At 39.9% G+C, this 22,455-nt stretch overlaps 1 protein-coding gene across 1 annotated transcript in view; it reads right to left on the reverse strand.

Moving 5' to 3' along the window:
* Positions 1 to 5,990: 5,990 nt before the first annotated feature.
* LOC117317047 (neo-calmodulin-like) overlaps positions 5,991 to 22,455 on the reverse strand; it is a 30,746-nt gene continuing 14,281 nt past the window's right edge. Inside the window, exons 4-7 of the mRNA XM_033871832.1 lie at positions 9,795 to 9,938; positions 8,857 to 8,954; positions 7,752 to 7,899; positions 5,991 to 6,995 (exon numbers count right to left, since the gene is read on the reverse strand). Coding sequence (XP_033727723.1) covers positions 6,961 to 6,995; positions 7,752 to 7,899; positions 8,857 to 8,954; positions 9,795 to 9,938 — 425 coding nt within the window. The 3' untranslated portion in view covers positions 5,991 to 6,960. The remainder of the gene's footprint in view (positions 6,996 to 7,751; positions 7,900 to 8,856; positions 8,955 to 9,794; positions 9,939 to 22,455) is intronic.

The following is a 22,455-nucleotide window of genomic DNA, read 5'->3' on the forward strand; positions in this document are numbered from 1 at the left end:
ATACATACATTCTTAGATAAATATATATCATATCAGCAGTAAATCAATAGGGCTACACGGTTAAACGATTAGACATTTCATCTGAGCGAACATATAACTCCGTTACTGTAACAAACAGTTAGACTACGCCTACAGGCCTGTTGTAACAGTTACAGTACAATACAGACTTGCCTACCCGACAGAATTGTCATTTGTCATTAAAAACATGTAAACACACACACTCACCTGGCAATGACAGGAAGTAAAATAAAAGCCATACATAAAAAAATATAAAAAAGAAAATGTCAAACGTCACAACCTATGAAATGATTCCGTTTGCGTCAGCAGGGGGGCCCTGGAATTTGTTTACTCTACTGTACTGTACTGTCAGTAACTGTTAGGCCTACTCAGTAACCTGTGTATTTGGAAGTTGGGAATTGGCTCTTAAATGAACGAACATTCGGTAAAAATGACACCCCTCGATGTTCATATAAAAAATATTTATTTTAATTGTAACTCAGAGTCTATATTTGTGTAGAGTAACCATGAAACTAACTGCCATCCTAGCCTTTCAATATGATCATCGTTAGCCTATCGACTGACCTACCTTCGTCATTCCATCAAGACAACCGGTTAAACACATATAATCCTATGTCACAGAAAAGATCGAATACTCGTATAGAGTCACTGTTCGCTGGTTCGCACACGAAGTTGCCAAAATCACAGTGAATTTAAAATTACCAGCCACGAAACATCGCCGCGTCATGGCGATCGAGATCGACATCACTCTCAATATCCTTGAACTATGAATGGAATTCCAATGACAGTCGTGACGTCATGCAGTGACGTAGTATTTTATAAAAAAAAATTTGACTTGACATTTAAAAGTACAGTGTGTTCTGTGAAATGATTAAATATGTCGAGGTGCAAATCAAATTATATGTGAAGTTGGAAAACTCATTTCAGCGTTGGCTTTCAGTATTGTTGATAGAACTTCTTTTTCTCGGATGTTGACAATTTGATCACGGCCACGTAAAAGTCGGTCAAGTTATGGTAATTTTTATCGGCGAATAGTTCATTCGTTCATCACTTAACCACAAAATGAATGAAATTTGTGTTCAAACATAGTTTGGCAAAATAGGGTATGATCTTTCAGAATATCACAAGTATATTTAGTAAAAACGTCAAATAAAGAAATTAAAAAATTGAAGAAAATGGATGGCTGAGGGACACTTTCGCCAGAAATTCGGTAATGATATGAGAGAAAAAGACTCTTTCATTATGTGTGTATGTAGGATAGGGATATTCCACCCTCGGGATCACAAAATGTGGTAAAACCCTCGGCAAGCCTCGGGTTTCACCACATTTTGTGACCCCTCGGGTGGAATATCCCTATCCTACATATACACATATGAAAGAGTCTTATAGTATTCCACACAGTAGCTACGTGAAAACATAGTGTATTATTATACCTCATGTTTATAACAGTGCCTGTGATTAGCCGAAACGCATCACGTGAAAGGAAGACAAAACATCATATCTCCCTGAGGCGCGTGAGCCAGGGAGACAAATGTCATATCTCCATGGACCGCGTGCCCCCATGGCGACTTGGAATCGTATCGATCACAGGGGTTTGTGATGAAAATGATATTTCATATCTTCAGTTTATTTTTGAATATTTACATTTACACTGCAGCCCCACTATATAACTTTACCAAGCTCACTTGAAGGTTACGTGTCCATAACTTTCAAATCTTTATTATGACGTCATTACTATAGTGACGTCATAATTGTTACGTCGGCGATAACGAAAGATGGCTGTTAAAAAGGCTGTTCCGTCTTTGACGATAATAATTTGTTCATTCATCGTAGGAGCAAAATTCCTGGATATAGTCTTGTCAAATGTAAATATAAGCATTGAACTGCTTTCATTTGGAAGTTATGGGCTGATGAATGCCAACTGGACAAAGGCAAATTCAACATGAAGCGCGCTCCAAATGAAAGCAGTTCAATGCTTAAGTATCATCATTACTGATTAGTTTTCAGTATAATAAACAATTTATGGCGGTTTGTTTACCCTCAGCTCTCATATTTCCCTCGGGCAAGCCCTCGGGAAATATAATACCTTCGAGTAAACACACTTTCATATTACCCTGCATCCAGAGCCATAAATGCATGCTATTATTGTTTTAATTTTCGAATTCCGGTTGATTTGTATCCGATTATATATGGTATTAACTAAGATGTCAATGTTAATGTTATATAATGTAGAACAGTAATTATGCGTAATGCCATACACGTATCGGGTCAGTTTCTTGATCGCGATTTGATTGCATACGCTTTGTGATGTCATACTTGAATCTATTGTTTTTCTCGGTCGTTAATGTATAAACATTAAAACTCGATACTTGTAAATAATTTTGAAGGCATGTCCATGTTTTTGTTTGTTAAACCTGTAATTTTATTTTATTTTCGTACATTTCTGCTTCATCGTTGCATCCTTTTAACACAAGAACCAATAAATCGACATTATCAAATGATACTTTCTTAAGAGTCTTTGATGCGTAATTTTGTGACTTACACATGTTTTTCTCAAGTATCTTGGGGATGAATATAGATTTTTATAAATCTATTTCGAAGACACTGACGAATTTTGGTGTGATGGCAATAAAGTTTATACAATAACATCTTGTATGTACACAATGATATTTGGTCTGTTCACAATATTATCATAAAGGATTTATGATAATAGTGCTATTTTCGAACATTTGTTTAATATCTTATTTCATAAATTGGACATTCCAACGAAGTTATTATTATGTATTTCCACTTACAAACTTTCGTAATTTTATTACACAATGTGACAATTTGTACTTTAAAAGCAAGCTATTAATTATATCTCTACCAGAGGATACAAGTTTCTATCTTTTGACATGAATACATCTAATTCCTTTTACTCATTGTTACCGGATTAACTAACTGGTCTGCCAGTATGACACCTTAGCCTCGGACAAAGGACAATTAACGTGAATATCTCACCTGTCCGACATATGACCAGCTGAGCAATTATATATAATTAACTGATACCTGTCAAGTCTGTCAATCACTTTTATAACTTTACGTTAAATACCATGTACTATATGCTGTAAAAAAAAAATTAGAACCTAGAGTTCGGACTGCACGGGTCGATTTACGGACATTCCGGAAATCGCCTGCCGACTCATTCCTTTAATAAATACTATATTTTGGACCGTACCTGACCATCTTGGATTATATATTCATTCGACAAAAACATCGCAACAACCAGAAAAATCGTTGTGATAATATCATTTGATCCGTAAACAGATGGTCCGTAAACAAAAACATTTGGCGCGTACACAATTTTGGTCCGTATGAAATGATGTTATGTCCGTACACAATGATATTTGATCCCTATTCAATATCATTTGGTCCGTAAACAAAACTATTTGGCGCGTAGACAAATTGGTCTGTTTATAATGATATTATGATATTTGGCCCGTACACAATAACATTCTGTCTGTATACCATATTTGATCCGTACACAATAACAATTGATCCATATAAAGTAATAGTTTGTCCATACACAATAACTTTTAAAGATGTCCATTTCAAGCTACCGTACATTTATATACTGATGCAGTCCATACTAAACATGTTGTGAAAAATCAACACAAACTCTCTTAATTTGGTATTAAAATTATTTAATCAGGCTGACATTTAATTACATAATATGGAATACAAACTTTATACCAAAACAAAATTAATTGCAGACGTGGTAAGGGAGTGAAAAACAGGTCATGGTTTCATCAACGTTTCTTTACTTTAGAAAATTTCTTAACTTAAAATTTTCCATAGGAAGCATTATTGGATTTCAGGAAAACAATCTTAGAAAAGGAACTTTCCTTAAATTCCGTAAAACTTTCCTGTGGGTAACTCTTAGTTAGGGAACTGTCCTTAAATTATGTGATGCTTCCCTATGGGCAACTCTAAGTTAAGGAATTTCCTTAATGTAAGAAATATTGATGAAAGCGCGGCCAGCTTTCTCATTCAGTCACCAGGGACATTTGACACATAACTGATTATAGAATTACAGTTCTTCCACTGCGGTAGTGTCTATCATTACATGTACAAGTGTTACGTCACAAATCAGTCTCTATCATTACATGTACAAGTGTTACGTCACAAATCAGTCTCTATCATTACATGTACAAGTGTTACGTCACAAATCAGTCTCTATCATTACATGTACAAGTGTTACGTCACAAATCAGTCTCTATCATTACATGTACAAGTGTTACGTCACAAATCAATCTCTATCATTACATGTACAAGTGTTACACAAATCAGTCTCCATCATTACATGTACAAGTGATACGTCACAAATCAGTCTCTATCATTACATGTACAAGTGTTACGTCACAAATCAGTCTCTATCATTACATGTACAAGTGTTACGTCACAAATCAGTCTCTATCATTACATGTACAAGTGTTACGTCACAAATCAATCTCTATCATTACATGTACAAGTGTTACGTCACAAATCAGTCTCTATCATTACATGTACAAGTGTTACGTCACAAATCAGTCTCTATCATTACATGTACAAGTGTTACGTCACAAATCAGTCTCTACCATTACATGCACAAGTGTTACGTCACAAATCAATCTCTATCATTACTTGTACAAGTGTTACGTCACAAATCAGTCTCTATCATTACATGTACAAGTGTTACACAAATCAGTCTCCATCATTACATGTACAAGTGTTACGTCACAAATCAGTCTCTATCATTACATGTACAAGTGTTACGTCACAAATCAGTCTCCATCATTACATGTACAAGTGTTACGTCACAAATCAATCTCTATCATTACATGTACAAGTGTTACACAAATCAGTCTCCATCATTACATGTACAAGTGATACGTCACAAATCAGTCTCTATCATTACATGTACAAGTGTTACGTCACAAATCAGTCTCTATCATTACATGTACAAGTGTTACGTCACAAATCAGTGTCTATCATTACATGTACAAGTGTTACGTCACAAATCAGTCTCCATCATTACATGTACAAGTGTTGCGTCACAAATCAGTCTCTATCATTACATGTACAAGTGTTACGTCACAAATCAGTCTCTATCCTTACATGTACAAGTGTTACGTCACAAATCAGTCTCTATCATTACATGTACAAGTGTTACGTCACAAATCAGTCTCTATCATTACATGTACAAGTGTTACGTCACAAATCAGTCTCTATCATTAAACGTACAAGTAATACTTTCATTTCTTGATTTTTGAAAATCGAAATAGTCATCTTACAATAAAACTATTAAAACCTTTGCAGTTCGTTCATTACATGATTTTATTAATCTGAGAAAAGTATCAGTCCCGGTTGATATTTTTCACATGATGATAAAACCCTATATCAACCTTATTTAAAAGCTATAATTGTATAATGCAGCCACCTCTCCACATAACGCAACTGACACCATAATTGTAACATACGTTATATAAATATAAAGTGCAGATTGAAGAACATTTTTAAAAACATCGCACAATATCTATATTTTTCATGGGTTGAAACACACGGTAAAACTATTATTAACATAAAAACACACACAAGAGGGGATTTACATTTATCATGCGAAAACTATTCGGCCGCAAAAATGTCCTCCACGCGTATGATTTGGAGATAGATGTTCTATTTAAGGAACAGATGAAAAAGCAAAATAGTTTTCCTATCGAAATCGCAAAAATAAGTCCCCACAGAAATACCCCCTCCCTCACCCACCCCCTCCTCAACGCGTATGATTTGGTGATATTTGTTCTATTTAAGGAACAGATGAAGAAAAATAGTTTTCTACCGAAATCGTGAAAATAAGCCCCGCAAAAATACCCCCGACGTATACTTTACCTATCGGTATCGCGAAAATAAGTCCCCACAAAAATACACCCCCCCCCCCCCCCCCCCCCCCTCGACGTATACTTTACCTAATACTTCGTAAGAAACTATCTTTAGTAACAAAAATTACATATGATGGCACGACAGCAAGGCTGTGTTTCCCACTTATAGGAGCTGATTGTTTTGATTATACCATTTTCTGCTCATGTTTAGTAATATTTTCTTACAAAAACGTTTACCTTAAAATGTATATACGTAGATACTTTTAAACTAGGACACAAATATACGAAACAATCATTTTTTTTTAAAGTCGCTTGATCTGAATATAAAAAGTCCAATGTATCTGAATATATAAAAAAACAACTTGTATTTAAATATAAAAAAGTCCCTTGTATTTAAATATAAAAGTCCCTTGTATCTGAATGCAGATATCCATAATGCCTAATCTGATTGGTCAATAAAAGGAAGTGATCTGCTCTACATTGGAAGATTATTATTTCATATTTCGACCTTTTTTTCGTTAGTAAAACGACAATGTATATAAAGAAGACTTAAATATCTTAAAAAATTGGGTGACCTCCCAATAAATAATTAAAATAGCCTACAAGTGGGAACATAACACGTATTAATTATATCACTGTAAGCCCAAACATTTTTACTGTAATTTTATTTTCTAAGACTTTAGATGTTTATAGAGGTACGCAAAATCTGACATACGTTAACATTTTATCAAGTTACATTGTGTTAAATCTGGGCACACCAAAAGCTTTATACTTACAATAGACACGTGTGTTTTCCTTATACTTTTAACGAACAACGGCAAAAATGATTTAGTAAACCAACACAACGAACCAAATATGTATAGGAAGCAGCCTTTGTACGACCGCTTGGTCTTCTACATTGTTTGGAGGATGGTCCAGGCAGTACCTAGACATCAGTCGATGATCCCACAATCCATGGACCTTGGGCTGGCTGTATTCGCCATCTCCCCAGCATCAGTTCGTAATTTGATCAAACTACATATCATTCCTGGCATGATATGAAACATCAAATAAATTTGTTAGCTAGAACGGAGGAAAATTCTGAAAAAAAAGAAGCACACATGTCTTATATAATTACTTTAACATTTAAAATGAATGGAAAACTAGTGAAAAGTGTATCAAATTGTTACTTATTTCTGATAATTGGAAAATATTTGTAGCAAGTGATCATTTTAGATGTGTTGAGCTTTGCTGTTCTACTTCAGAGTAAATACACAGTATAACCACGTTTTGATATTTTCAAAGGTTTCCAAAAGAACGCAATTGACTGGATTTTGAAATTTCTTTCTTGATTTCCCACTTTTGTCCCAAACATCATTGAAAGTTCAAAACTTAGATAACTATTTCCTTTTCATCAAACGACACATACTTAATATTCACCCGTTATTTTCTTGGTATTAATTTGTGTTCCCTATATAAGGTCTGATATTTGAAGCAAACTATACTCTAGGGAATATCGCATTAAAACAACATAATTTGAATTTTGAATTTATGGCAAAACATTAACAACAGAAATATCAACGGAACAATATGTGTGTTAAAAGCCTGATTTACTTGCTGGAAGGTTAAAACTACTTTCTGTTGTTTTTATGTGGTAAGTATGTAGACGTGCAATCTTGGATCAAGCCTCTTTATTACTTTTTTCTGCATCAGTTTTTGTGTTCTGGTTCCTAATTTCGTTTTTCTTAAACAGAACTAAGAACTAGAAACTGGGAACCAACTTCAGGTAATCTAATACCTATGTGTAAGGAGTTTTCTCCCTTCCCTGTCACGTTTCCCAAAATAACGTGGATCTACCTTCGTATGTGATGACGCCATTTCCGTCTAGATCTGCCTCGCGCATGAGATCCTGAAATTCTTCCTCTGTCATCCTTTCACCCAAACCAGTTAGAACAGCTTTCAATTCACGCATTTCAATCATACCATCTCCATTTCTGTCAAAAACCTTCAACCCAAAACAGATTTATTAGGATATCTATCTTACTGTAGCAGGTAGCTCAAATAAAGCCAACACAAAAGAGTTCCACTCTCTGACCTGTAGATCATGTCTGTGGACTACCGTATTTGGAGGTTAGGTGGTGTATTAGATATCACATTCACCTTTTACCTGAATCAGTGGGGCTTGATAACCCGATCTAAGACGTGCAGAATTATTGGGCCCATACAATGTTTCCTATGGGTAATCCTGATTCATTCCAAAGTTAACGCTTTATGGTACGCATGCGCGGTTCCATCAGGGGTGATTAATACATGTTCAATCTCTTGAAGAGCAGAGTAAGTGCTACAGTACAATATGAAGTTGCTTAAGTGTGTAACAAAATGTTACCCAATCATCTATCAAAGTTTGGGGTCAGTTTTCTATGAACCGAGTAAAAAATTAAAAACAATTAGAAAACCGAGACTTCAGAATAGCGATCTTTGAAGCGTTTTCCCTCGGTAATGTGTTCGGGCGGCATTTCTAAGCTTACAAACGACACAGATAGTGATCAGGGTATCTCCTTGTTTTTTGTTTTTGTTAAGACACTATCTATTTTTACTCTTAAATGGGATATCCTGAAAATCTTTAAATCCACAACCGCTCATTCCGAGAGGGATGCTAACATAGTCAAATTCCAGAAATGTACGATAGACGATGGGTAAAGTCCACCGCTCCAGATTATTTACAAATATCAGACATTTATGCAATTGTTGTAATGATGGTTGTTAGGATGTAACATTCAAACAAATGAGTAAATAACGTTTATTAACGGACCCACTTTTTACATAATGATACTGTCATATGATGTGTGAAGATGTCTACATCATCATCTTCCCTATATCTGATTACAAATGATATGTTTTGTCAGATGTGCACGTAAAATGACGGCAGTCCAAACAATAGGTAAAAGGGAGATAACTCTACCTTGAAAGCTTTCTTTATTTCCTCTTCCTCTTTTTCTAGGTCACGCCATTTTTTTGACATCATAGAAACGAATTCTTCAAAATCAATCTCACCATCGTCTGAATAGAAATATAATTGAATAGCTGATAATTGTTTAAAGGCATCTTTCGTATTTCTTTATGCAGGGTTATCTGCTCTTGTAAGTAAGCTTGTTTATTACGTCATTTGCTTGTGAGTGTATCGTAATGAATTGATGAGAAAACGACGTAATTTTCATTCGGCTCACCTCGGCAGATTCCGGTACCCTACGTTAATCTGTCGGGGTTAGACGAATGACGTAATTTTATCACGCAAAGTAATGACGTAACAATTAAAAAACCCTCAAAAGAGCAGATAACTCTGCATTACCAAAATACTCGCTCTCAAATAAACTCATACAATGTAATGCAAATTAAGTCAAAATTAAACCGTACAATTTGATTTGGTGAACTACAAAAAAGTTAAGCTTATCTTATCATCTAACTTGAATATATTCAATATGGGAACCATGTTACTATCAATCTGACCAGCTGATCTATGTGACATTAGGCGTTACCTTGGTATCGGATGATCAGATTGACTGTAACGCGATACTGTCGTCAGATAAACTGATAGGAAGCTACTTGTCCAATGCGAGCCATTAAAACAGCTTATTATGGCCTGACTAAATGTTAGATTTCATCAAACACTGTGATATTATATCAATATTTCCATCTCCCCGGCCAAGTTGGGTTTTTACAGGTTCTTTTGTTACCTTCCCCGCGTACACTCATCCGACCCGACAACAGTTATTAACATGCCATGCATGTGATTTGTTTGGCATTTGTTGTGAAATAAGTATCGTGTATAGTAATAGTTATAACAGTTAATGATTTTACGACGAGATTCATATTTGTACGTCACTGTTAACCCACACTTACTGTCCTTATCCACTTCCGCTATAATTGACCGCACATGTTGTGACGTAGGATTTTGACCTAAAGCTCGCATGACGTCAGTGAGTTCTGTTTCCGTTATTTTACCATTTTTGTCTTTATCGAAAAGTTCAAATGTTCTTTTAATTTCTGAAAATAAAACAAAATTGAATTTAACATAATTTTAAAACATCATCAAATTAATTAAATATAGTGCAATTGAAAACTCCGAGACAAGTTTTACAAAATCTCACATGAAATGGAAATAAAGTTTTATCACATATTTCAGAAAAAGACAGGTTGAAAGTCAAAATGTGGAGGAAACGTTACACGAATGAAGGCATTTCGTTGTGCACTTGTTTCCATTCACGAAGAAACGTCATTGTTTACATTGTTTGTTGGATTACAGACTGATTATGAGATAAATAGTACCTTCACTTTAAACATGTTTCGTTGTCCAAAACAGGTAAAAAGGATTAGGCACAAGTTATGACAACTTTTGTAGACTAACTTGTGTCAACAAAATATTATGTAAGTGATGACAAATACAGTTTTAAATTCATCAATTGAAAGAAAGAATTCATACATACCTGTTAATGATAATAAAGATATACATGTAGTTTATGTTCAAAATCTTCCGCTAGATTTTATGAAGGACTGAACATGTTTGAATGAACTACAATTAACATGAATTGGTTTTCCTTACCAAATAGTTACAAATAAACTTATTTGAGCATTCAAGTTATTAAAGACGCTAATCATTTCTGCACGAGCAGTTGAATAATCTGGCACTCCAGAGAGAAATGGTGCCGACAATTTACCCAATTAGAATCCTGAACTAAACTTCACCACATCTACATACATGTAGTAACAAGACTGAACTGTCGGAACATTTTGAGACAGAGCTGGTACGTAATGCATGCTTTATAAATTGTGTCATGCTATCCTATAACAGACATAGTTATCGATAGTTTAACACAAACCTCTTTAGAACTGTTATACGCCTTACCGATGCGTGATAGCTAAACACTTGTAAATGTATTCATAGTTTTATATTTACATTTGCGCCGTATTTCCCCATTGACACAATGCTAAGAGGCAGTTGCCACCATACGCCTATAACACCCAGTACCTCAGGCTGTAACACCCAGTGGGTCATGTGACATTTAAAAAGGCGGGATTTTTTTTTTGTGGTTCAGTTTTTTTTCAAAGTTGACGAAAATGGTAAGACAATGTAAATATAAGTATTGAACAGTGGTTTTAATGTTGTTATAGTCGATATGGCAGCAAGATGTATGGTGGGCAAATGCGGCATGGGAACCCGTTAAATCCTAACGGGTTCCCATGCCATTTGTCCACCATACATCTTGCTGCCATATCGACAATAACAACATTAAAACCGATGTTCATTGCTTAAATAATACATATTGTTATAACTAACACACTTAATAGGACACCAGCGAAATGTATTGTAACGTCAAGTCTTGCAAGTGTTGACAGATTGTTAGATGTACTAACAATTACATTATCAATTAATAAAGAAATAATGTTATTTGGAATGGTAAATAATACAGGCATTTATAATCGTGTCGATAACGAACTTGTTCTTCCCACAAAACTATACATGGTACACGGCTCTAGTAAATGTAATAAAAGAAAACTGTGTGTTTAAAAAATGTATTTCCTTTTGGTAAAGGAGGCCCATGTCTACAAGGTTTTTTGTAAATGAATGGAAAAATGGGTCAAACTTATAGATACAAAAACTGTATTGTTTAGACCTTACGCGACTGATTACAAATTCTTCAACTATTGAAATGATAATCATAACTATTCTGTGATTTAATCTAAATTAACTTTTAATTTCCTTCCATGATACGTTTGTTCTGTCCTTATCTTTCCTTCTCTTCTTTCTCACTTCTGTCTCATCATCAGCTTCACGTTCTTCCTTTTTATCCCCCTTTTCCCTGCTTTTAGCAATACAGTATTATTTTAAATAAATATTAACTTTCTTTATGCAGTCATTACTTTTTTTTGGTATAATTGATATGGTATGAGAGCTGTGACTATATGAAAGACAGTTTGGTGTAAATGGGTTAGTATTTAGTACATAAGAACTTTTATTGTCACTGTATTGAAAAAAAAACTTTTGAAAATAAAAAAAAAAACATATAAAAAAGCTCTATACTTAGCTCGACGATTGCAATAACGAGATGCAGGTTGATAAAGAAGACGGGGAATTAAATAGTTAGCATCACAAGTTTATTACGAAATACTCTTTTAACTTGGGCGATAAGCAGTAGATCGGGTTCAATGTTCCTTAGTATTATATACCCGTGTTTTGATATCACTGATCAGTTGTTCATTTTGAGAAGGTAGCGTAGCATCACCTGGTTTTGAACTTGATTTACCTGGAGGTTTGACTTAGGTTTACCTGGAGGTTTGGCCTAGATTTACCGGGAAAATTGACAAAGATTTACCGGGAGAATAAACATGGATTTACCTGGATGTTTGGCTATATTTACCTAGATGTTTGACCTAGATTTACCTGGAGAATGAACATGGATTTACCTGGAGGTTTGGCTTATATTTACCTAGATGTTTGACCTAGATTTACCCGGAGACTTGGCTTAAATTTACCTGGAGACTTGACCATAATTTACCCTGAGGTTTGACATCGATTTACCTGGATTAAGCATAAGACGCATACCCTTCCAACTGTTTGTTTTCGACTAAATTGTATACCTGCTGGTATTCCCATGCTGTGTCGTTGTTGATGATGTTGTTGGCTTGCTGTCGTGTTAAGGGTGTATTCAATCAGATTAAATCACTATAACTAAATGTTTATCCATCGATACCATTTTTCAATCTGTTGTGTAATTCGTTAATGTAACAAATAAACGGTTTCACTGGAGAGCACACTCCACTATCGTTCCTAATTGAGTCAATCTAAAATAGAATCGCATAGCTTAACGTCATCAAAGGTAAGGCAATTTTGGCGACATGCCAAGTAATTAGAAGTTTTCAGATATTTACACGATAATTATGTTTGTAATTAGAACGGCTTCTAAAGGTGAAAAAGGAAATTGCTACACACAGGTCCGATAATAAAATATGGACGGGATGGAACAGTGCAATACTGCTGCATTAGAAGCCGTCGCCGACTTTGTTACATGATGTACTTCAAAGGAGATTTTATCGATATTACGTAGTAGATTAATGTATGACAGCATGCTTAAATACTTCGGATTAAATCCATCTATTCGGTATTAACATTATTTGATGAGTGTGATACATTGTCATTTTTGTGTATCTATGATCTGGATATTCCAAGTGGGTGTCACAGATGTGAAATTCGAGGCTTGCCGAATATGGAATATCCCTGTCCTACATACATGTACATACATAGGAAAGAGTATTTTTCTCCCATTACCAAATATCTGATAAAATGGCCCAACCATCCCTTTTCTGCATTTTTTAAGTTTCTTAATCTGCGGTTTTTACAAAAAAAATACGTATGATATTCTGAAAGAGCATACATTTTTTTGACAAATTTTAAGTTGCTGGCAAACTGCTGGCGATCTCGATGCTTCGGCGCAGGAATATGTTTGGTAATACTCACCAGTTAAATCTATTGAAGTGAAATATTGTAGATTTATTGCTTTCAATGATTTTACGTTTTCCAATTTTCGCACTAAGAGGATAACAAATAAAAGTTAAACTTGCTGAGAAATCCGTCGACATTCAAGCATGAAGTTACGTGATGGCTTTCGACGCTAATGTTCGCTGATCCATTCTGATCATGTTTTATGATAGTGTAATAAACACGTATAGTAGAATTAACCATGTTCGTGTTTATATGTGTATGTTATGTATGATATATAAATAAACCACGTGTAATCATTGTCACGTGGCGTTCGATTGTTTGTGCATGCTAGTAGGTATAGGATGAAAGCGCTCGTAAGACCAGAATACAGGTGACGTCACGAGGAATGGGATAACCTGATTTACCCAGAAATGGTTTAGGCCGGCTGTATATAAGAGCGGGTTTAGAAATGTCCTAGGCTCGGTTATAACCGGAACAAGGACGTTAAGCCCCATCAATCAAATCAATTCTGGAGGAGAAACTCTGACAGAAGCTGGCTTGTTTGCGACTGGAACAGACTACAGACTACAGGTAATACTGCAGAGACTGAATAAGTCTCTGGGGAAAGACTGTACAGGTAGTGGTCGCTGAATAAGTGACCAGTGGTCGTAAGGCAGCAGGGAGGTCAGTGTGGCTGCTGCGCTGTATAAACTGGTGCGCTAGATAGCCATTGCGACGTACTAGTGCCGGGAGCACGTGCTTGACCTGGCAGTGTTGGTGCGCGGGGTAGCCGGTGCGCTGTGCAAGTGCCGGGAGCACTAGGTTACAGTGCCGGGAGCACTTGTAATAGGCGTGCTTGATCTGGCACTGCCGGTGCCCGAGGTAGCCGGCGTGCTTGATTGGTCATTGCCGGCGCGCATGACAGCCACGGCTCGTACCAGTGCACGGAGAGAGCACATGCATTAGGCGTTTGCGAGCGTCAGTGCCTCATATATAGATTAATCATTTGTAAATATTACTGATTCCATACCGATTGAGATTGGACTAGTCAAGTGCGCTTAAGGCACAGCGTATCCCAGAAGACACTTGGGACGGACCAGGTGCACGTTACATAATTTTGGCGGCAGCGATGGGATACTGCTGTGCACTTGATTCGTTGCGCTACCATCGGACCATTTAAGCAAAATGGAAACTATTGCTGAGGACATAAGCGCTATTGAGACCCAGCTCTCGGTTTTGAAACAAGAGCGCGATGAGATCCTTGAACAAATCCGGCATTCAACGCCCAAGGTATCTCAAAGGCGAAGTGAGGCTAGAGATTCCGGTGTTGCCAGTGCGCCACCATCAGGGCAATCACAGCAGGCGGCTGCGAGGGTTCCTGACATAGCCTCGCCATTGACCCATCATGGGATAGATGGAGATTACCAACTGCTTACAGGTACAACGGGGCAGGTACCGCCCGGCGAAGAGGCGCGGCCCAAGGTGCAATTTGTGGATACGGAGCAAGGCCTTCTGGGCATGAACGAACCAGAGTATCCCCCTGCAGGGGGCGGTGGTATGGCGCATATCACACAGAGAAGGAACAGAAGGAGACATCTTCCTTCACCACCTCCGATCCAAGAACTGGGCAGTGGAATAATGCCTAGAGATACCGGTAACACTGAAAGACACACAGTACGTGTTAAATCACCCACATATGACGGCACGGGCTCTTGGAAGGATTTCAAATCACATTTTGATACCTGTGCGCGGATCAACAAATGGAGCATTGAAGAAAAGGGCATGCACCTTGCTGTTTGTTTACGCGGACAAGCACAAGGACTTCTTGGAGATTTACCAGATGATGCAAAGCAACATTATACAACACTGGTTGCTTCCTTAGCTGAGAGATTCGCGCCGACAAGCCAAACTGACCTGTACAGGGTACAGCTGAGGGAAAGGCGCCAGAAGGCATCAGAATCACTTCCAGAGATGGGTCAGGCAATAAGAAGACTCGCGAGTTTGGCTTACCCTACTGCTCCAAGGGAATTGCAAGATACCTTGGCCATGGAACAGTTTATCGATGCACTGTTTGACTCTGAGGTGCGCATTCGGATCAAACAGTCGCGACCAGCCTCGTTGAATGATGCCATACGCCTTGCTGTAGAACTGGAGGCCTTCAATAAGGCTGAGCAGCGGCGTAAGGAAGGGCACGGACACTTGAGAGTAGCAAGTGCGACGGATAATCAACAGGAGGCCAAAGAATGTGCCAGTGACGAAATGGTGAAGGCTATAAAGGCCATGCAAGAAAAGCTAGATGCTTAAGGAAAGGATATGGAAACCTTGAAGGAAAAGAGAGGTCAGAGGCGCCAACAGACGGAAAGGCTCCAAGCCTGCTATAGGAGTAAGTTCCGTTGCCGATGAAGCGGGCATGTACGTTAAAGCATCAATTCTAGGGACCGAGGCGACCTTCCTCGTAGATACCGGTGCGTCCCTCTCCCTCCTTTCAACGAAGCTGTACGACCGTTTGGCTAACGACAGAAGACCAGAATTGTCAAGTATAAAGTACAAGGTTGCAGCAGCAGGGGACAGTTACCTTGTGCTGTCTGGCAAAGGAAACTTCATGTTTACGTTGGATGACCAGATATTTAAATTAGACATGATAGTGGCGGAAATCAGCATAGATGGTATTCTTGGCTTGGATTTTCTGAAGGCCCACGATGGTGTGGTGGATGTCAGTAAAGAAATACTGAGCGTCCGCGCAAAAGAAACCCCACTCGTGTTTCAGGGACCATTTGGGTGTTTCAAGATTACTGCACTGGAAACCGTGAGCATTCCTCCAAGATCAGAATTCATTTGCCCCGGTAAAGTACTAGAAGCGGATGGCATGAGGCCGAAGGGTCTGGGTGTCGTAGAGCCGACCGAACGATTCCTTAGATCCGACAAGGGGCTGGTGGCAGTCAAAAGACATAGTACCGGTAAGGCTTATGAATCTCTCTGACGAGGCACAGATTGTGTATGGAGGGACCATGATTGGTGAGCTGGCTCAGGTGAATCGGGTCATCGAGACAAAACCTCGCCACAGTACTGGGGGACAACTAGAGATAAGTACAGAGCTGCAACGTTTACGAGTCTGTTCGGAATCTATCAAAGGAACAAGCAAGAGATGTTGAGCAATTGCTAGAGGAGTATACAGATTTGTTCGCAGTCTCCAACAGCGATTTGGGCCGTACCGATATTGTCCAGCACAGTATAGATACAGGAGAGGCAAGGCCGATTAAACAACCTGCTCGACGCGTTCCAGTGCACATGCGTGAAGAAGTAGATAAGCTGGTAGAGGACATGCTAGACAAAAAGGTCATAGAACCTTCATGTAGCCCTTGGTCCTCAGGAATCGTACTAGTTAAGAAGAAAGACGGGACAACCCGCTTCTGTGTCGACTACCGGCGATTAAACAGTGTGACGATAAAGGACGCATATCCTCTGCCACGGATCGATGATTCGCTTGATCAACTGGCTGGCAATTCCTGGTTCTCTACTTTGGACTTATGCTCGGGGTACTGGCAGGTGGAAGTAGAGCAAGGTGATAGACCAAAAACTGCCTTTGCAACGAGAAAAGGATTATATCAGTTTCGTTTGATGCCATTTGGTTTGTGTTCGGCGCCAGCAACGTTCCAGAGACTGATGGAAACAGTCCTTGAAGGAGTGCAATGGCAGATATGCCTTGTGTATCTCGATGACGTTATTGTTGTGGGGCGGACGTTCGAGGACATGCTGTCCAATCTAAGAACTGTTTTTAACAGGCTCAAAGGAGCTGGTTTGAAACTAAAACCAAAGAAATGTCGCCTGTTCGCCTGTTGTTTTCTGGGTCATGTTGTGTCGGAGGAAGGAATTGCTACTGACCCAGAAAAGGTGAAGGCTGTTAGCGAATGGCACGTACCATCAAATGTTACGGAGCTGAGATCTTTTCTTGGACTCTGGTACATTCACCAGTTATCAGCAATTGCAAAGTGTTTACACACATTGACAGAGAAGGGAAGAGCATTTATTTGGACAAAAGAATGCAATGACGCTTTTAACAACTTAAAGCAGCGGCTTGTCAGTGCTCCTATTCTTGCTCATCCCGACTTCACAAGACCCTTTATTCTGGACACAGACGCGAGCAACGGGGTGATAGGTGCCGTTCTCTGCCAGGATATTGAAGGTCAAGAGAGAGTGATAGCATACGCCAGTCGCACCTTGACCAAGGCGGAACGCCAGTATTGTGTGACCAGGAAGGAATTACTTTCGATTGTGGCTTTCGTAAAGCTCTTTCGGCACTACCTGTACGGCAGGAAGTTCCGAGTCAGAACTGACCATAGGTCACTGCGGTGGTTGCTCAACTTTAAAAACCCGGAAGGCCAGTTAGCGAGGTGGTTGGAGATCCTGGGGTCATATGATATGGATATAGAACACAGGCCCGGCGCTAAGCACCAGAACGCAGATGCTCTGAGTAGAGTACCGTGTAAAAAATGTGGATACGATCCTGACTGGGAAAAGGCAACGAACGTAATACACAAGGTAACTAAAGGTTGTGAGGACGATGCACCGGCTACAGGAGTAGATGACGATAATGACAGTACACTGTCATTGCGATATTGTCAGGATGCCGATAGCGATCTCCAAACAGTGAAGAAATGGCTAGAGGAAAAGAGGCGACCATCATATAAGGAAATCAGAGGTGAGGGTTTCACAATCAAGTCACTTTGGTCGCAATGGGACAGACTTGTTATAGAGGCTGGATTACTTTGCCGACGGTGGGACGACATGAAAACAAAGAAGGCCTGGCTACAAGGTATTGTGCCGAGATTAGAGAGAAGACGAGTCTTGCATCAGTGTCATGACTCAAAGACCTCTGGACATCTTGGCATACGAAAAACCATTGCGAAAATTAGGCAGCGCTATCATTGGCCTGGATTACAAGCTGATACCAGAAATTACGTCGCAGGATGTGAGCAATGCACCAAACGAAAAAGTCCTTCGAAGACCAAGCGCGCACCAATGGGACTTGTCCACTCTGGAATACCCATGGAAAGAATCGCGACGGATATACTTGGGGAACTGCCCGAAACAGACTCTGGCAATCGCTATATCCTCGTAGTCAATGACTACTACACAAAATGGACAGAGAGTTTTGCCATGCCTAACATAAAAGCCCAAACTGTGGCGACCATCATTGTGGAGGAGGTTGTTGCACGGTTCGGGATGCCGCGGTACATACATTCCGACCAAGGGAAGCAGTTTGAGGGCAAACTTTTCAAGGAAATGTGTCAGCTTTTGCACATTAACAAGACCAGAACTACGCCCTACCACCCTCAGTCAGATGGAATGGTCGAGCGCTTCAATAAAACATAAGCGACAATGCTCAGCGCTTACGTCAACGAGCACCATTCCGACTGGGACACCTACCTACCTTACGTAATGATGGCCTACCGTTCGTCTCAACACGAAACCACTGGATATACGCCCAATAGGCTCATGCTAGGTCGGGAGGTTGCAACACCACTAGACTTGATATACGAAATGCCGAGATTTGCAAAAGCTATCCCTCAGCATAGATGGGTTTGGGAGCTGCAAGAAAGAATGGAGGAGGCACATTCTTTTGTCAGAGAGCAAATAGCTGGTGCTATGCTCAGACAGAAGCAGTACCATGACCAGAAACTTAGCTGGCAGAACTTTGGAGTTGGCGAGTTGGTATATGTCTTCTTTCCTCAGAAGAAGCAGGGCCTATCATCCAAACTTACAAGTTTCTGGCGGGGGCCTTTCCAGGTGTTAGGCAAAATGCTCGGATTTGAACTACAAAGTCAATTGCGGACCCAGGGGAAAGCCGCAAGTGATTCATGTAGACCGCATTCGAAAGAAATACGATCAGTATCTGAGGGGGGAACAGAGCGGTGGCCAAGATCAGTCTGCTCCAGAGGGTGCAGATGAAATAGATCAAGAAACCCCTTTGCTACGAGCTGATCCACTAGTAGAATTAGAAATGGGTTGGTCTGAGGTAGATGATAGAAGTAGCGTTGAGTCAGACACTGAACCTCTCACTGCCAAAAGTCGGCGACGCCGACGACCACCACGCTGGATGAAAGACTATATCAATAATTGTACATTCACTGTCAGGGAAACAGTTGTTTAGTTTGGTTTCATTTGTATGTTTCAGGATGGTGAACACCAAGACCACCCCTGTGACGTATCCATTCAGATGTCCTCTCTGTGGTGCTAAATTCTTGGACGAGAAAAACTGGTCGAGCCACCTAGTTCGTTGCGGCAGGCAGCGCATGGAGAAGGAGGCATATGTCTGCAATTTTGGCACCTGTAACTACGCCACAGCTAAGAAGGCAGATTTGACACGACATCAGCGGCGCTCAGCAGTGAGAGTGAATGGGAGAGGCAGGATCCAGGTGAGCTGGGTTTAGTTTTGGGCGGAGGTGCGGTGGCCGCAGATGTATCTGTGCCGCCGGCTCCAGCGAGCGTGCAGCTAGGACGGACCATCCGAAAGTCCACTAAGCCACAAGCCATTCCGGCTCCTTCTACAGTTAAGAAGATCATTCCTCCTGTCATTGCTCTTGGACGCCCTCCGATGACGAGCAGTGTACTTGGGACCCTGCTGGCTAGTGTCAGTGAGGTAGGCGCCACTGCTCATGATGTCAACGTTCCTACATGTCCAGATACTCCAGCGACCGCATCTGTAGTGGTACCCGTCAGTTCCACAACAGCCAACAGTTCTGGGTTCCTGCCGAGACCGACGGTAAACGGAATCGGAGTCCAAACTTCAAGCGTACAGGCTGTGGAAGGCAGTATTTCCTCACCTTCCATCATGGTTACAACACATAACAGGAAAAAGAGAATGATGGATGTTGCGACGCAGTCAGACGTGGAGAGTTCCAAGCATCGCCATTTCAGAAAAAGGGCCAAGACAACGGTGGAGGGTCCTGTAACTCTACACGAAATTTCAGAAGAGGAATGGTGGGAATGATATGGTGAAGACTAACCATAGGACCATTTGATTCTACTTAGGCAGCATACTTTTAGAAGACATTTTACTTGTTACTAGTTTAGTTGTTACACATCCGCTACATCGTTAATTAATTACATTTTATTTCTGCCGTCACTCAGGCAAGTGACGAGTGTTGCAAATGCGAGGTCGCATTAATCTTCAGGGGAGGGTAGTGTAATGAACACGTATAGTAGAGTTAACCATGTTTCGTGTTTATATGTGTATGTTATGTATGATCTATAAATAAACCACGTCTAATCATTGTCATGTGGCGTTCGATTGTTTGTGCATGCTAGTAGGTATAGGATGAAAGCGCTCGTAAGACCAGAATACAGGTGACGTCACGAGGAATGGGATAACCTGATTTACCGAGAAATGGTTTAGGCCGGCTGTATATAAGAGCGGGTTTATTTCAGGAGAGTGTCCGTGTCCTAGGCTCGGTTATAACCGGAACAAGGACGTTAAGCCCCATCAATCAATCAATCAAGGAGAGTGTCCTAGGCTCGGTTATAACCGGAACAAGGACGTTAAGCCTCATCAATCAATCAATTCTGGAGGAGAAACTCTGACAGAAGCTGGTTTGTTTGCGACTGGAACAGACTACAGACTACAGGTAATACTGCAGAGACTGAATACGTCTCTGGGGAAAGACTGTACAGGTAGTGGTCGCTGAATAAGTGACCAGTGGTCGTAAGGCAGCAGGGAGGTCAGTGTGGCTGCTGCGCTGTATAAACTGGTGCGCTAGATAGCCATTGCGACGTACCAGTGCCGGGAGCACGTGCTTGACCTGGCAGTGTTGGTGCGCGGGGTAGCCGGTGCGCTGTGCACATGCATTAGGCGTTTGCGAGCGTCAGTGCCTGCTATAGTTATATTTGTATGGTAGTTTTAGAGGTCCGTGGCAAGCAGCACGACCGTTTCATTTGTTCTTGTATGTCATATATAGATTAATCATTTGTAAATATTACTGATTCCATACCGATTGAGATTGGACTAGTCAAGTGCGCTTAAGGCACAGCGTATCCCAGAAGACACTTGGGACGGACCAGGTGCACGTTACAATAGTTGGGATAACGTGGCTCTGCATGGACGACGGACGGACGATTTCTGCCAGATTGTAGTGTAGGTATGATATCAGATAAAAGAAGTTTATTCCTGATGCACGACTATATACTCCTGACTCCAAACTACTAGTACATTACTACATATCAAAATGTTTAAAAGAAAGATACATAAATGGAACACACTTTTCACGAAATTTGACTTTCCAGATTGTTGTTAGCAACTTAAGTTCGGGCCTTATCTTTTCTCAACTTTCTTCTTCCCAATGTCTTAATTGACATTGTCTCACTTTTGGCCTTAAGTTGAGATTTTCGTCGCTGTGAGGAAGATTTTTGCTTCTGTCATCAGATTGTGACATACCAGTCTATGAAAATGAAAGTTGATGCTCCCGCATAGTGTTTGGGAGTGGTATAACTGGTTCACCTGTTGTAAGTATCATGTAACCGAATGGAGGTGTACAGCCAGTATGCTTCCTTGAGGAAGCACTCTAAAAGTGGCATCCGTTTCGCGCTAACACAAGGAGACAAACAAGATTTTGGTTTGTTTTTGTTTAACGTCCTATTAACAGCCAGGGTCATTTAAGGACGTGCCAGGCTTGGAGGTGGAGGAAAGCCGGAGTACCCGGAGAAAAACCACCGGCCTACGGTCAGTACCTGGCAACTGCCCCACGTAGGTTTCGAACTCGCAACCCAGTGGTGGAGGGCTAGTGTTAAAGTGTCGGTACACCTTAACCACTCGGCCACCGCGGCCCCCTGAGACAAACAAGAATATCCCGCATCTCACAACAGATATATGCGCTTCACGCATATATCTCGCATGTGCGAGTTTTGGTATATCGAACTTACTCCCTACACAAAGAAGGCTTAAAGGTGACAAGGAGACGTTTCATACACTCATTACAGAGGTATTATAATGTTGGTAATTGTATCATTAACTTTATCATTACTCTATAGAGATCAATTAAGCTTATTAATTTTACTTTGCTTTTACTACATCTTTCATGGACAATGAGC

Source organism: Pecten maximus, chromosome 18 (genome assembly GCF_902652985.1).
Source record: "Pecten maximus chromosome 18, xPecMax1.1, whole genome shotgun sequence".
NCBI lineage: Eukaryota > Metazoa > Mollusca > Bivalvia > Pectinida > Pectinidae > Pecten > Pecten maximus.